This window comes from Penicillium odoratum (genome assembly GCF_028828045.1).
Source record: "Penicillium odoratum strain IBT 22623 chromosome Unknown utg000006l_segment0_segment0, whole genome shotgun sequence".
Lineage (NCBI taxonomy): Eukaryota > Fungi > Ascomycota > Eurotiomycetes > Eurotiales > Aspergillaceae > Penicillium > Penicillium odoratum.
This window is the reverse complement of record NW_026643148.1, coordinates 3,916,342-3,931,399: the sequence shown is the minus strand read 5'-3', so window position 1 is coordinate 3,931,399 and position 15,058 is coordinate 3,916,342. Positions and strand designations below refer to the sequence as shown.

Below are 15,058 nucleotides of genomic sequence, written 5' to 3'. Positions count from 1 at the left end.
CTATCTCTTATATACAGTTCGTATATGTACTGGTTGATCTTTGCTTCCCACATGGCTATTTTTTGACTCCACTCGTTCCCAGGTGATAATCGAGACCCCTTTGAAATGGAAAATATACTCGCACATGCTTGGAGCAATGTCTACGGCTGCAGGATCCTCCCCAGAGGCTCTTGAGTAACCCTTGGCATAGATCACATACTCTCCTGGTATGTATTTCTTACCCACTTGCTTGCGATAGAAAGGGGTTAGATGCAATTGCTGGGGGTTCCCGTCAGTCTCATTGACTGGAATATCTCCTGTCCAAACTTCGATCTGCGTTCCATCGCAAGCTCCAGATTCCGATAATCGGAAAATCGAGCGACTTGTAGACGGTAATGACACCTTATCTGTGGAGTCTGAATCTAAGATGCTACAGACATACTCCCGGTCGTAGTCTGGGTTTGAAGCGTATCGCGGAGTGAAAATGATGGTTCCGGATTCTTTCTCTGAGCCCCTTTCTTGAGAGAATTTCCAGGCTCCTTGAAGAGATCGGAAGATGGCTAATGCAGCAGCAGCTTGTAGGCTTGGATGGCTTGGATCGGACAAATCTTTCAACGCATCCAATGTGCGCTTCTTCTCCTCATCAAGATCTTCCCGTGACGTGGCAGAGTGGTTGTAGGGATACCGAGCAGGGATAGCCGGACCAGACCGACTGTCACTTTCTGATAGTGCTGTACGGCAAATACCCAAGTCTTTAGTAAACGACTCCATTAGCCCAACATAGTCCCCCATCGGAAACTGTCCGCGCTGGGAGTTTACACCCGGATCTCTCAAGATTCGCAAAATTTCTCTCTGAGCTTCTGTCTTCTCAGACTGGTGAATTTCCAACATCCATTCTGCTCCAAGGAACCTGGCCTGCATTTCCATTATTCCCCAGTACGGGCCTCTGTAGAACCCGACAAAGCCAAGATTTGGGATCTCTGAGCGAACTGTACTCCCCTTATCCAAGATAACTGGTAGGAAAGGATCCTCGGTGCTGTATTCCAGAGCGGATAAAACGTCCGTTGGTAAGAGAGATAATGACTTGAAAGGAGTAAATCCTGTAGCCACCACAACAGCTGCGATATTCTCCAAGCTCTCTGACTGTCCATCCGCAGAAATGATTTCAATGGTAGCCATTTTAGTGTCAGGGTTCGTCTGCATGGATACTGCGCGACCCATTGTGGGTTTTATGGCCTTCGATCGAACAAACTCTGCGTAGTCATTTCCGATCGCCACCCACGAGGGTCGAGTACTCATACTCTGACTTGGGCTTGATCCTTGCATATATCCGAACTTTTCGTATTCTGCTCCCAATAAAGAGCTAAAATATTCATTGGTTTTTGCGGCGTTTTCCTCGGGTATGACTCCCAATGCATACTCGATTGGACCTGGAGGTCGACGGCCGAGGTCGTACATTGACAAGTCCAATGGCAAGAAGGAGACAGTTTCTTCAGTCTCATGGGGTAGGTGAGTTGGTAGAGTCCAGAAAGGACGCGAGTGGATATGATATACAATATGCTTGTCGTCTTTTGTGTTTCTTTGAGCCGATGATGATTGGTGAAGCGCAACGGCAGAAGCAGCTTCCACTCCAGACATACTTCCGCCGATAACGGCGACATTTCCACGAGCCAAAGTATTGTGATCGTGTCGAAGACCCTCCTGACTTTGGAGATCGGAACTGTGAACAACTCGACCGGCGTGTTGAAGTTGTTCCAATCCTGGAATCGTGGGGATGTGTTTGTGAGCGAAGTACCCGGATGCAACAACTAAGAGGTCGAATTCTTCCGACTCGATCTCATCCGATAGAACCTTCCCATCAAACCTGTCTTATGTTAATTTATCAATGCTCCACAGGCATGATAGGCGTACGAACCTCTCTTTTCTCCACTGAATCCTCCATCGAGTCTCGGACGCGATTCGCTCGGCCTTCAAGACCCGGTGTCCGAGTCTCAAGACATCACTCGGAATATACCGGTTTGTATACTCGTCCAGATATTGTCCCACCTGACTTGCTTGTGGAAACATTGGGATGTTAGAGGTCCCCAGTGCTGATTCCCAGGAAAAATCCGAGAAAGCCACTGTGAACCTGCTGAGATTTGTACGCATGGAAGGATCCAAGGTCCCCGTGCCTGAAGGACGGTTTGGCCAGAGACCACCAACTTCATGGCGACTTTCGAATATGGTGGGGGAAAATGTGCCATGTGGGAAATTGTGTAGAAGTGTTTTTGCAGTGACGAGACCTGATGGCCCAGCTCCTGACCACTGGTATGAGTGGAGGTTTGGTTGCTTTGAGTTTTTATTGATTACTTACCGATGATGGCAACTTTTTGGGATCGCATTTTCCTCCCCTTTTCTTTGTTCCACCTTCAATGTTCATGGGGTGAGACGGTGGGTTTAAGCTGTTATTTGCCAAGTTCCCCACCGCGGGGCTTGAACCCCGCTACAAATTTCCCTCGTCATTCTTGGGCAGTCGATACCTCATTAGAGAAGCAATATCGTAGAACTAAACCTTTTAGTCAAGCTTGATTTTAGATACATCTTCGATATTCATGCGTTCAAGTTATTACTTGGTCATCTGATTGATGAACAATATGCGTCTAAATTATTATTAATTGTATAAAGCTCCAATAATCAAGCACATCTTTCGACTGGTCTGTGTTTCAACGGTACCAGCGAAAAGGTCCCACTTAGAGCGCGTAGATCATATATCGGCGGATACATCGGCTATTGCTTACTTAGTCCCATGCATAGAATAGGCAGCAGCTGACACACCAACTCACCTGATATGAATGCAGTTTATAGCAATCATGCCGAGACATAAAGTTCCACGATGTGCTCGAGCCCATCCCAGCACCCATCAGCCATATTCGAATCCGCCTTGCGCCCAGCCATGACACCAATGCCAAGTCCCGAAAGAATGCCTTGCCAAGTCAAGATCCCTTTATACCACCTCTCTTGGCCGCACTAACCAACAAGGATGAAAAAAGCACCGGATGGAATTCCGCGAGAAAAGTCGCCGATCGAAGGCGTGCGGGGTTGGTGATCGAAGAAAGTTCGAGAAAAAGCCTCGAAGTTTGTCGGATCAAGCGCGGAAGGTGGATACATGCACGTCGCTCGATGAAGAAACATGTTCAAGCCATTCGACCACCTGAATCTCTGGAGAGCGTTGATTGGGTCGGGTTATATCGTTGCATTGTTGTTCAGTCACGAAGGTGTCCACATTCCTGTGCGTCAGGGGGATTTTATACTGATTCTTTTTTCGCAGGATTTCTTTTTCGGCCATTGCTGACGGGGAAAGTTTTGATAATGTGTTTCGTAGACGTCGGATTCCCCCGTTGGGAAATGAGCGTGGGAATTCCGGGGGTCCGAAAGGTGTGTCGACTTTCCATGCCTCAGAGGCGATGGAAGGGGATTGATGGCGCGATGTACGGGTGCGGGACATTTCGAGGCTGAAACCGGCACCTCAGGTTTCTTGAAAGTGGAGTCAGAGAGTAGAGTCGGTGGGGGAGAAGGAGTTATTAAATAAAAAGCAATTGGACTCTCGCTGATCCCAATTCTTGAAAGGTCTCCACGGGACGCGCGGGGGTTCACGAAAGTTATTGGATATAGTTCTATCGCCAGGACCTCTCACGGGATAACCTTGTCGGGTGGCATGCGGGAAAATGGGAATGGACCTTGGAAGTATTGTGTCGCTCTTGGCGAATAAATTACTCTGTTCACTCAGTCAACTGCTCATAGAGTGAAAATGGACGGAATTGATCAAGCCAGTTACGTCATCTCGGCATAGAGATGCCGATCAAATCTGATGGTTATTTGCTGAACCAAAGAATTCATAAGGATCGTCCTCAAGGTGCTCGTAAAAAGAAACCATAGTAGTTCTTTCCCTTCCAAGTTTTGATCTTCGCTGGCTCTGGTTGAACAGATAAGTTTTTACTGGGTAGACATTCGACTTATTCATATGGAACTATACAGCATCCAATAGACTTTCAACAGACATTGAAATCGCCACAAATGCCCTGGCTAGTGTACTTTGGGCCGAAATATCCTTCATTTCTTTTTTTCTTCATTTGGTCAACCGGCATGTTATCCGAGCGCCGTCTAAATTAGCCCCCGCTAGTTCAAGTATAAGATCGCAAGACTAAACGCGTAAGGAATAATGGGCACCTCAGTATTGGAATAGAACTACACTCAATTCAAATCTCAAATTATTATCTGTCACTCCTCCAGAGCGATTCCAAGATTATCCTAAGGTTATGCAGTCAATCGCTCACCGCAACAGATGATCACCGAAGATCAACAGGGTACCCCACAATCTACATCACTTCTTACTTGGCTGCAAACATTGCCCCGCCGGGGGATCCAGGATGTTTCAGCTAATGAAATATATAATTCTATAGTACTGAATTCTGAAACGGATTGAAGTCGTGGCACACGACCTCAGCAAAATGTTGCCACTCAAATGCATGACAACTAAGACCCCAATGTCTTTCGCAGGCCACCGGCTTCAAGAGGGAATGCCTGTTCTTCCTCAGTGACGTCTTTGAACACGGCATCCCAGCGATCTTTGAGTGGCTCGGGCGTCTTCCAGGCATTCTCGGGGTCGCGCAGCCAGAGGCGCAGAAGATGGCGTCTATGATCATTAGCCAATACCTCAGACATCATCAAGGGCGATACAGACTCTTTCCCTGGTGCATCGGTGAAGCCATTCCGCGCGTGGAAGATGCTAAGGTTGTTGACGTATTGGATATCTCCCTTTTGGAAATCTAAGACGGCCCTGTGCTCCTCTGCTAGGAAATGAAGTGCGTCTAGAGCCTCCGCTTGAGCTTCCGTAATCGGAGGGATATCTGCAGATCTGGGCTGGGCGAGAAATCCGGTGAAGTATCTCCGGGCATACTGAATCAGCACACGCTCGGGGGTAGTTTCTGTCGCTGGTTGGTGATACAGGAGAGGGCGAAGTGTGTATGGCTTTTGAGGGCTACCGAATCTATGTAAATTCGATTAGTATGGAGATGATTCATCTGGTCTGAAAGGCCTACCCATCAACCGGCCAGTCTTGTGAGAGCGTATGGATTAGATCCGGCCGTTCTTTCGCGAGAATATTGTACACGTTCCAACTGCTTGACAGATAGCTTTCACCTGCCTCTGCGGCAGGACTCAAGCAGAGAAGGGAGATGATGTCCCCAGCATCTGTGTGGAAGACTTGTTTATCTGCTGTATTTGATGGAGCCCCGATCTTCCCTTTCTCAGTAATACCGGTGATATCCTTGATATGCGAAATCACAGGAGATGTTCCATTTTGCAGTCTGGTATCTTGTTGACGTCCACGAATACTGCCAACGTGAGAGGAGACACCCGTGTATATGATTACGTTATCTTCTCGAGAATGGTCATCAATGCGTAGACCCCGTAGAACGAAAAATCCTCGGCCTTTATGAAGCTCCGTTGAAAGGTCTCTCAAAATGGGCCGAAGTGTTGGAAGCGAAAAGGTGGACTCATTAATGTATCCCAAGGGCTTGTTGAGAGCTACTGTGGTTAGAACCATGATCAATCCACAGTCAACTCGCGTACCTTTGAAGCTCTGCAAGGCAGCATCGATTTCATCGAGCTGCAGGTCGCTGAGCTGGTAAATCCAGTCACGACGCTTTTCAATCTCTTTTCCTTCCCAAACAAGTGGGGAGTCCAGCTTCTGAGGGAAGCCTGCGGGTATATTGCTCTGAAGTGACTCGGTTTCTTTACGCTGGCGGGAGCGTGCTTCATACTTCACCCAGTCGGGATGATACTGGATATCAGGCTGACTAGGTCGCGTAATGGTTTCAGTCGTATACATAGTAAGGATATAAGTCAAGTTTTGAGAGTAAGGAGTAGATTGTTTCAGTGTCTGAACAGTTGGCGTATATACGATTTGCTTTCGCAAAAGCGGGGTTTGGTCTGTACCTCGTCACGTAACATTTGTGATAGATGACGCATTGGGGAACCAAGTTTCCCGGCGAATTTTACATTTGTCCAATCGAACAATTTTAATCGAGATCACGTCTTCTCTTAAGACGGTGGGTTCTCTTCAATGTTGAGTGTTTTATGTTGGAGTCACTTGTTAGCTCCCAGCTGAGTGTCAACGAGACAAACTGGTTGCCCGATCATTACAGGCCGACTGTAGCTGAAACATTGATAACCGAAACCTTCAAATTGAAGGATAGTAGCCTTTTTCCAAGGAAAGCAAATAGAAGGATTGGAGAGACCAAGGTATTATGGTCAAATGGTTCTGGAACTATGTCTCAGAGGATAGTTATCCGTCAAATCAACCGAAAATGGGTCTCGGAATATGAATTTACACATCAAAATATAACTTATAAGAAACTGTGAAAATGATGCCAAATGATAGCTTCTGGCTCCAGAAGCAGCCGCCTTTCCACCGTAACTTTCACCGGTAGCCCCTCGACTGCCCCAACGCCCCAGGCTACTACTATCTGCACCCAAGCGCCGTTAGTCATCATCCTCTATAGTCAGTTAGTGTTCGCGCTAGGCCCTAGTACCTTTTCTTCTACCAACTTAACACTACTTATACCAGCGGTCCACAGAACTGATATCTCGATTTTCCAAAACGTAAGACTTCTACTCACTCTCCGCTTACTATACCGTGGCCTGGTCTCTTTTATTTACCTGAGAGCAAACATTAGAACCTTTCCCCTAAAGATAAACCGACTGATATATCAATTCTTACTGCTTATGCCCTTTATCCCACCAGCGAATAGCAATAGAGCCGGTCTTTCCTATTCTCTTTCTGCTATGGTATCGCTGGCTATACTGACCCTAGACATCATATACTACCGCCTATGAGCGATGGATTATCTTACCCTGGACTTTCGGTTATAGGCTTGAGCTAGTAGCTTTTGATCTCAGCAATTGATCACAATTTTCAAGATATAAAATTACGAAATAATAGTAGAGACTTCGATGCGAAGAATTAACTCTAACAACATCGGTTACCAATTTCTTTTCATCTGTGTAAAGCTCGATACATTGGGAGCAAAAGCACCCTGGACTCTGTTTATTTGTACTATATATTCCAACTAGAAATAGCTTCTAGTACATACGACCATAGGGTGTGGAGAACAGGGCTTCCCGTCCGCTCAGCCGTACTTAAGCCACACGCCGGTTAGTTAGTAGTATGGTGGGTGACCACATGCGAATCCTGACTGTTGTATGTTTTTGTTTTTGCTTATTCTTAACTCGTCTAAAAAACTACTCTTGCCACCCTACTTGTCAGTCCCTTCTACCCCTTTGCCTAAATAACCCTAAAACGCTTATATGGCCTTCCTCTCTTATGCTGACCTTCTTCTTATAGGTATAATATCGTAGCCACTACTGTTTAGCCTGATTACTCCCACGTTTCAAAGGACTCAGTACATATATTCAACATGATATTCTAAAATGACTCTCAATTGATGCCTTTTAATTCTGAAAACCACCATAAATTCTAAGAGTCCAATATATAGGCTTTATATTTTAAGGTATAACCAAGCGGCTGCCCTCCTACATACAAATACGAAACAAAAAAAATTTTCGTTACTGGAAGTCCACATTATTGGTGCTAAAGCATATTGCACAAGCGCCAGATCTCTTCTACTTTATTAGTTCCAACTTTGGCGGTTAGTGGAGTTCTGCCGGGCGTTTAAGAGTGGCTATTTGGACACAGCCTGGCGGTAATTTAGCTTCCCGAAAGTGACAACAAACAAATCCACGCGAGTTGTTAAAACAACGCTGAGCCTGTTCTCCTTTACATGAATGATCATTCATTCAACTTTATTCTACAATAATGGCGTTCAGCATCCTCAGACCGCTCGCAGTATTCTGCAGCCAATCGCAGTCTCAGCGTTACATCAAAAGCATCAGAAACCTTGGTGATGCGTGGCGAACCCTTGCCGAATTGCCTCTTCCTGAAAGCGATAAAAACTCCGTTCTGATGGAAACAAACTTTGACCTTGTTTAAAAAATCACAAACAGACTAGAAGAACAACGCAAGTCCAACCCAACGATTATTGAAATGTCGACCAGCGAACCACCTTCATCAACCTCACCCACCAAACAATCTGTACCAAAAGGAGTTCCTCGCCATTGGCGTATATTTGCTGACTACGGCACGTATTTTATTTCACGTGATCCAGATGATGTTACGTCTGAAGAGGGGGGCACTGCGTTAGATTCAGAAGACTTACTCGCTTCATCCCCCCCCTCTGTATTGGAGTCATATGATGCCTGGGTGGACACATACACCAAATACTTCAAAGAAAGACGCGAGGAAACCGGCAACTACCACCTCTCCACTTTTCCCACCCCTTCAGAGGAAGTAGCTTGGAATGTGGCTGGGTTTTTGTCGCATTATAATGGCACCTGAGGTTGGGAAGATTGACTTTAACGCCGGTAATTCGAAACATTTTCTTGTGAACGGGAAGGAAACTAGTATTACGTTGGCATTTTACAGGATCAGGTGGATATTTTAGCGAAGGGAACTATAGCTTAGACCATACAAGACTTGTTATTGCCCGTTTATTCCAATACTTCATAATATAGTATGTATATCTCTTTTATTAAGTTTCTTTTATAGATCTTTCGGCGTTATTCTTTTTAAAGAGCAGAGGATAAGAGAGGAAAAAATAGGAGATCGTATAATATCATTGTCAGACTCAACAATCCAGGTAGTTCTCCTTGCTACCTAGATTTATCAGAACCCAGTTCATGCTTATCAAGATCTATTTGGTTTCCCTTTTGGCCCAGGTTCATCAGGCTCTAGCTCAGTTCATCAGGATTTATTTGGTTTACTTCAATTCCATAGCATAGGCTCACTGAATCTGGTGCACGTTATCAGGGTATATATCAAGATTAGTTTTAGTGCACATCCCATGTCCAGAGTCTGTCCATAAATGTATTTCAACCTTGAAAACTGTTTCAACCGGCTACTACCGAATTTTTACCTTACTAGAGGCTTTCCACTGCGCTTTTTGCGCGGCGCCTACCTAGGTGTCATGGTGTCATGTTCAATATATATCTAAGTACTGATATCTTACCCTGTCTCTTACGTAGTCTCCTACCCAGTCTCCTGCCCGGTATCTCCCTAGTATTCAACCGGATTAGTTAAATAGTCAATGGGCTCTCCAAATTTGTATGTAGCTGAATAGAAAGAAAGAGAAGTAAAAGGAGAAAGGGGGTAAATAATTAGAATTCCATAGGAAAACGAGCCATGCTAGAATGCTTGATAGATGACCTACTCCCGAAGTCGAGGTCGATGCTCCCACTAGGAATATTGTGTGTTATTGTTAGCTTGGGAATTTTTTTTATTTTTTTTTAAAAAGAAAAAAGAAAAACCTTGGAAGCTAACAAAGCTTTCACTACTACCTACCTTAACATTTGTCACTGGGAGATCGACTGTAAGCTGTAAGTAGAATATAACCTTTGTGATTTTGATTATGCACTCGATATCCAATGCTTATCTGGTTTTGTCGGTTGCCCTTTGCAACCAAATAAACAAACCAACATTGGGCTGTAATCAAGTCCACAATCAACCGAAAACTATTCTCGTGGAACATAGAAACAAAATCATTCATAGAATCGATTTAAAGGGAGCTGACATAAAACCGCATTAAACCCCCTTGAGTTCGTCGCGCATCAGTGGAGACAAGCGCTTATCCGCGCTTATCGCCCCTTGTTTGTCTAACTTTCCCTCCCGAGTTGTCAACATCCCACCATCCACGGTTCACACGCCCGCACTTCCCCTGACCCGTCAATCCTCGATTGCTTCGGTACGTATTTATCTGCTGGTTCACTGCATGCGCTATTCATCTACGCTATATCCCAGCCTGAATCCTGCCTCGGTCTTGTTTGCGCGACTTCCACCGCCACCTGTTCTCGTGGAGGCATTTTCTTTCGGTCGCCGTACACTTTGCGCGCGTCAGCATATAGTATTCACAAGACTAACTTCATATAGGAGTTAATTCTACCCAGCGACCCGAGTTTCCCCCATCTTGCCTCTGATTCGCACCGCCGCAACGCACCGAAGGGTTCCAACCTCAGATCTCGCACCATCGCAGGTGCCCTCGCCTGATCTAACGGACAAAGAATACTTCTCTCCATCCGTATCAAACATGGAGTCCAAGGCCGCAGAGTTGCTAGCAGCTTTCAAAAATCCCAATCTCTCCGTTGACGCCAAAGTTGCCCATCTCACCGGCATCAAGTCCGATATCAAACAGAAGAATGTACCCGAAGGGGCTATTGCAACAATATTCGATACAATCAGACTTGCGTTGAGTTCTCAACACTACTCCGTCGTCAGTGGGGCCTTTTCGACATTGGGTCACTTCCTGAAGCGACTGGCAATTCAAGATCAACAACAGTGGATCATTTCACAGGCGCGCAACTTCTACCCAATCCTCACAGAGAAGCTTGGCGATCACAAGGAACGCATTAGAGCACAGGCTGCATCGATATTTACCGACTTGTGGCCCTTAGCTGGCCCCGAAGTAGAATATCATGTTCTTGAGATTGCCCTCGTGGGCAAAAACCCCAGAGCCAAGGAAATGAGTCTTGTTTGGCTATCAACTGTGGGTTTTCTTGGTGACCGGAGAATAGAAATGCATCTGACATTCGATTTAGATGACAAGAAATCACGGTCTACTGTTTAAACAGTATGTCCCTTCACTGGTCGCATGCTTGGAAAGTGCCGACAGCGCTGTTCGAGATACGGCCAAAGTGGTTGTAATTGAATTATTTCGGTATGAAGAACCGCAAAGTATCATCCTCAACCTCTATTCTAACAACTCGCTTTAGAACTGCTCCGTCCAGAGCCAAATCCGATCTACAGAAACAGCTGGGGGCTCGTGGCGTAAGAAAATCAATCGCAACTGCTATTTTGACAGGAATCGGACTCGCCTCTGCCGAGCCAGAGACCTCAGCGCGCCCTATTTCTCGAGCCGAACGGCCCATCTCCGTGATGTCGTCACGTTCACACGCGGTGGACCGCCATGAAGATGGTCTGTTTGTCAACAACCCGCCCTCTCCATCTTCCAACAATGATTCTAATGACAACCCAGAACCGGAACCTATTAAAATTCGTCCAGCCTCGAGAAATCACCTTGATAGACCGATTGCTTCGACTGATGCCCCTGCTAGACCGAAAACACCCGTCGAAGCACCGCCTGCTCCGACTTCGGCCCAGGAAGATGCTGGAGTCGAACCACTTCTTGTTAGCTCGAGCAGAGATATTGACGATCTTGTTCGCGATATGATTGGTTGGTTCGATGGTAAAGAGTCTGAAGATAACTGGTTGAAACGTGAGAAGAGTGTAATTCTTTTCCGAAGACTAACTCGGGGAAATGCGCCCCATGAGTTTTCTCAAAGCTTTCTGCAGGCCACCAAAACTTTACTGGATGGATTCTTCAAAGTAGTGCACTCGTTGCGGACCACCCTCTGTACCAACGGCTGCCTGTTGATCCAAGACATCGCACGAACCTGCGGCCCGAAAATCGACTCGATGGTTGAAATCATAATGCAGAACCTGATCAAGCTGTGTTGTGCCTTGAAGAAGATCGCGGCGCAGAACGGTAACGCGACAGTTGATGCGGTCATTGGGAGTGTGACATTCAACATTCGAATTCTGCAACACATACATTGGGCCTCGCAGGAGAAGAATGTCGGATTGCGTCTTTTCGCTGCTGGGTGGCTGCGAACATTGATCAGCCGACAGGCTAACCATAAGAGCACCGTTGAACATGGTGGAGGTTTGGATCTGATTGAAAAGTCCATTAAGAAGGGATTAGCTGATGCCAACCCGGGAGTACGCGAGGCTACAAGAGGTACCTTTTGGACTTTCTTTGGTGTGTGGCCTGATCGGGCTAATGGGTGCGTTACTGTGTCTTTCCTTATTCTCATCAATTCACTAACGGTTTGAAGAATTATGTCTGATTTGGATGCCAAATCACGGAATCTTTTGGAAAAGGACTCGTCGAACCCAAATACGAGTCAGCAGGCTGCTAAACCGATTACCAAGGCTGCACCGCGTTCTGCCCTGAAGGAAGCTATTGCTGCTCGTAAGAAGGCTCAGATGACTTCTCGCCCGGAGTCTGCTCAGTCTGCATTTACTGATAGCCAGTTATCAGAGCCTGCGCCCCGGCCGGCTATGAGGACCGTCCCTACTGGTGCACCTCTTTCATCCATGTCCTCTGCACCCATGAGGCCTGCTATGAAACCCCGACGACCTGAAATTAGTCGACCTGCGACCGCTGACCCGTATGCTCGTCGACCTGAATCCAGGTCCCAAACGACTAGACAGCCAACCAGTTCCCCACGATCGGTGAGATCCAAGACTGCGACTCCTTCATCAAAACCCATCAACGCACCTCGTCTTCGACCGCACGATTCCGGACAGCCAGGCTCCACAGGCTCCTCAGGCTCCACTAGAGGCAAGCCTAAGAAGCTTGACCTCTCTAAATCAAAGTCCCATGGAGACCTCGCAGCAGCGGCAAGCCATGGACGTAGTGGTTCCAATGAGAGCATTACCAACCAGTCTTCTGCTCACGCTCATCAGGCTGACCAGAGTTCCTATGAAGAACCCAACTCTCCCGCGCAAATTGTGTTAGAGAGTCCTCCGCTTTCTGCGACTCACCCTCAACCCCACTACAACGAGCAAGTTGATCATCGTCGTACCATTACTCCAGAACCCGTAAGAGAACCAGAGCCAGAGCCAGCGATAGAGCTAGAGTCCGTGTCACTTGAAGACCCCCCAGCTTTGGCTTCTCCACGTCCTGAACCACATGTGGCAACACCCCCGCGCAATCCAGACATATTCGATACCCCCGAGTCCGCTGCCAAGGCACAGCCCGACGAAATGGTCATATATGAGGACCCTACCACTCCTGTTGCTGTTGAGACTTCAACACCGCAGATCAATCCTGTTGAACATTTTACCCCTACCAAGTCACCTCGCCGTGTCGTTGAGTCAGATCTTGGGGAGGAGATAGCAACTAGAGCCGTGGATCCAGCTACTCCTCTCAAGAATACACCCCGTGAAATGACTCTTTGCCAAGGGTTCTCTACTGATGAAACCACTGATCCGCAGTTCCCATCCCCAGTGCGGAGGACGCCACTCCGGGGAAGTCCTTCGCCATCACGAAACCGACTTCAGGCGACACCATTAGAAAACATGGCAGGCAGAGACTCAATCCTGGCACATGAACCTACAACAAGTAGTCCCAAGAGGACTCCTACCGACGAGAATGTGATCGCGCACGTTGCGAAGCCCACTGAATACCCCGGGACTCCACGGTCTGTAGCAAAGCCCGGTGCTCTGGAGGAGGTATCCTTGAACGAATCGACCCTGAGAACATCGGAGATGAGATATCGATCTGTTGAGCCCATGGCCCAATCAACAAGCGAGGAAACCCTCCGCCGAAGTCGAAAATGGGCCGAGCGGCATCGCAGCCCAAGTCCTCGATCGAAGGACCCTGCTAACGCAAGGGAGATGCTCCCTAAGGCTCTCAGTCGAATTGCCACGAAGACAATGGACATCTCGGGCTACCGCAAGCTACAGGGACTTTTTCAATACCACGGCGAGGAGCTTGTAACTCACGAACAAGACTACTACGAAGTGCTTGGAGCTTTGCTCAATGAGTTGGAGTTGGCCCCCACTAGCCGCAAGGACCATGACGTGAAGACCCAGATCTTGGCCACTATCCGATCCATGCTCCTACGCACCAGTGATCTATTCCATCGGTATGACGCCCCTGTAATTGCGGCAATTGTCCGGGCCCGCCAGCACTACGAATCGAACTCTCATTTCGTAACATGTTTGGAGGAAGTGGCAGAACAGTTGGCAGCCTTGGTCCCCGCGCCGACCTGCATCCACGGTGTGCTTCAAGGATTAGAGGGAGATACACAGAGCGACAAGTCATATCGATCAATCATCCTCGGTCTTTCCACAATCCACCAATCCCTCTCCCAAGGCCCTGTCGAGATCTCCGACGAAGTCCTCGCCAGTGTTGGTGGTGTAGTCGGTCGCCAACTCGGCCACCCCTGGCCGGGCGTGCGCAAGCAAGCAACCGAACTGTGCACACTCCTGAATCTGAAATTCGGGCTGGACCGAGTTCAGAAGGTGACACCTCCTGCCGGGGAGGGATCACTGAACTTGCTTACATACTTTATGGCCCGTCGGTCCCAATAGGACCTGTTTATACGATTGCCTTGTTTTCGCTTCGTTATACATAGCTTTTTATCCGACTCCGCACTATTCTTTAATTGTGGATTTGTATCTACGAGGCGCTTGCACATTTTATTATTGAATATAATAAAAGTTTCGTGAACGTAAACCGAATCGTGGCAGGAGCCAGCTATTGTAAACGTTTCTAGCACTTGAGCCCGGTACCTAGTAGCCTCAGTCTGAGCCGGTCCCTCTTGCACACTCTGATTGCTCCAGGTGCCCCATGTACCCCCAATGTGCAAGCAAGCTCTTTCAATTTGATCAGTACCTAGATGCGCTGAGTTTAGGCTCCATGAAGCTTCAAATGCTTTTGGATGATAAACTTTATGCCCTGCTACGCTAGCTGGAATGGGTATCTCTCCAAGTACTCCGCGAAAGTAGGTAGCTTGCCCCGAGCAACCGAAACAGCCTAAGCAGCCAACTCCGCTGACCCAGGGCCAAAGTACCCGTATTCATCCTTAAATTTGAAACCCTCCCCAAAGACATCCTGAAAGAACGGCAATCTTGCCTTGAGCTCAGTAGAAATGCGGCGGTTTTCTTGAACTGACGTGAGCTGATTGGTTAGGTCTATATAGACTTTACGCTAAACGGTCTTCATCAATAGCCCGCAAATAATTTCTCCTGGTATCGCATTTCGTTGAAGAGTTCGTGCGCTTAAACGTTGTCGCTCTACAGCGAGGAGAGGAGAAGTATGATCATAATCACCGGACCCGATGCACTCAACTTGGGTGTTACGCCTAGTGTGTTTGGTTTGAGCTATTACTCATTAGGTAAATCCGAAAAATTGATATGATT

General features: G+C 47.3%; 4 protein-coding genes across 4 annotated transcripts; 1 reads left to right on the top strand and 3 right to left on the bottom strand.

Annotated features, from left to right (window-relative positions):
• N7520_009845 (uncharacterized protein) lies at window positions 1–2,360 on the bottom strand (the record flags this gene model as incomplete). Its single annotated transcript, XM_057143779.1, has 3 exons — window positions 1–1,843; window positions 1,895–2,276; window positions 2,333–2,360. The coding sequence occupies 3 exons, from the start codon at window positions 2,358–2,360 to the stop codon at window positions 1–3; spliced, it is 2,253 nt and encodes a 750-aa protein (XP_056993067.1).
• Window positions 2,361–3,103: 743 nt separating this feature from the next.
• On the bottom strand, window positions 3,104–3,463 carry N7520_009844 (uncharacterized protein; the record flags this gene model as incomplete). The annotated part of the gene is made up of 1 exon (XM_057143778.1): window positions 3,104–3,463. The coding sequence occupies one exon, from the start codon at window positions 3,461–3,463 to the stop codon at window positions 3,104–3,106; it is 360 nt and encodes a 119-aa protein (XP_056993066.1).
• Window positions 3,464–4,491: 1,028 nt separating this feature from the next.
• N7520_009843 (TauD/TfdA family dioxygenase) lies at window positions 4,492–5,848 on the bottom strand (the record flags this gene model as incomplete). Its single annotated transcript, XM_057143777.1, has 4 exons — window positions 4,492–4,651; window positions 4,700–5,005; window positions 5,058–5,544; window positions 5,590–5,848. The coding sequence occupies 4 exons, from the start codon at window positions 5,846–5,848 to the stop codon at window positions 4,492–4,494; spliced, it is 1,212 nt and encodes a 403-aa protein (XP_056993065.1).
• Window positions 5,849–10,157: 4,309 nt separating this feature from the next.
• N7520_009842 (uncharacterized protein) lies at window positions 10,158–14,227 on the top strand (the record flags this gene model as incomplete). The annotated part of the gene is made up of 4 exons (XM_057143776.1): window positions 10,158–10,613; window positions 10,666–10,784; window positions 10,840–11,910; window positions 11,962–14,227. The coding sequence occupies 4 exons, from the start codon at window positions 10,158–10,160 to the stop codon at window positions 14,225–14,227; spliced, it is 3,912 nt and encodes a 1,303-aa protein (XP_056993064.1).
• Between the last annotated feature and the right edge of the window lie 831 nt (window positions 14,228–15,058).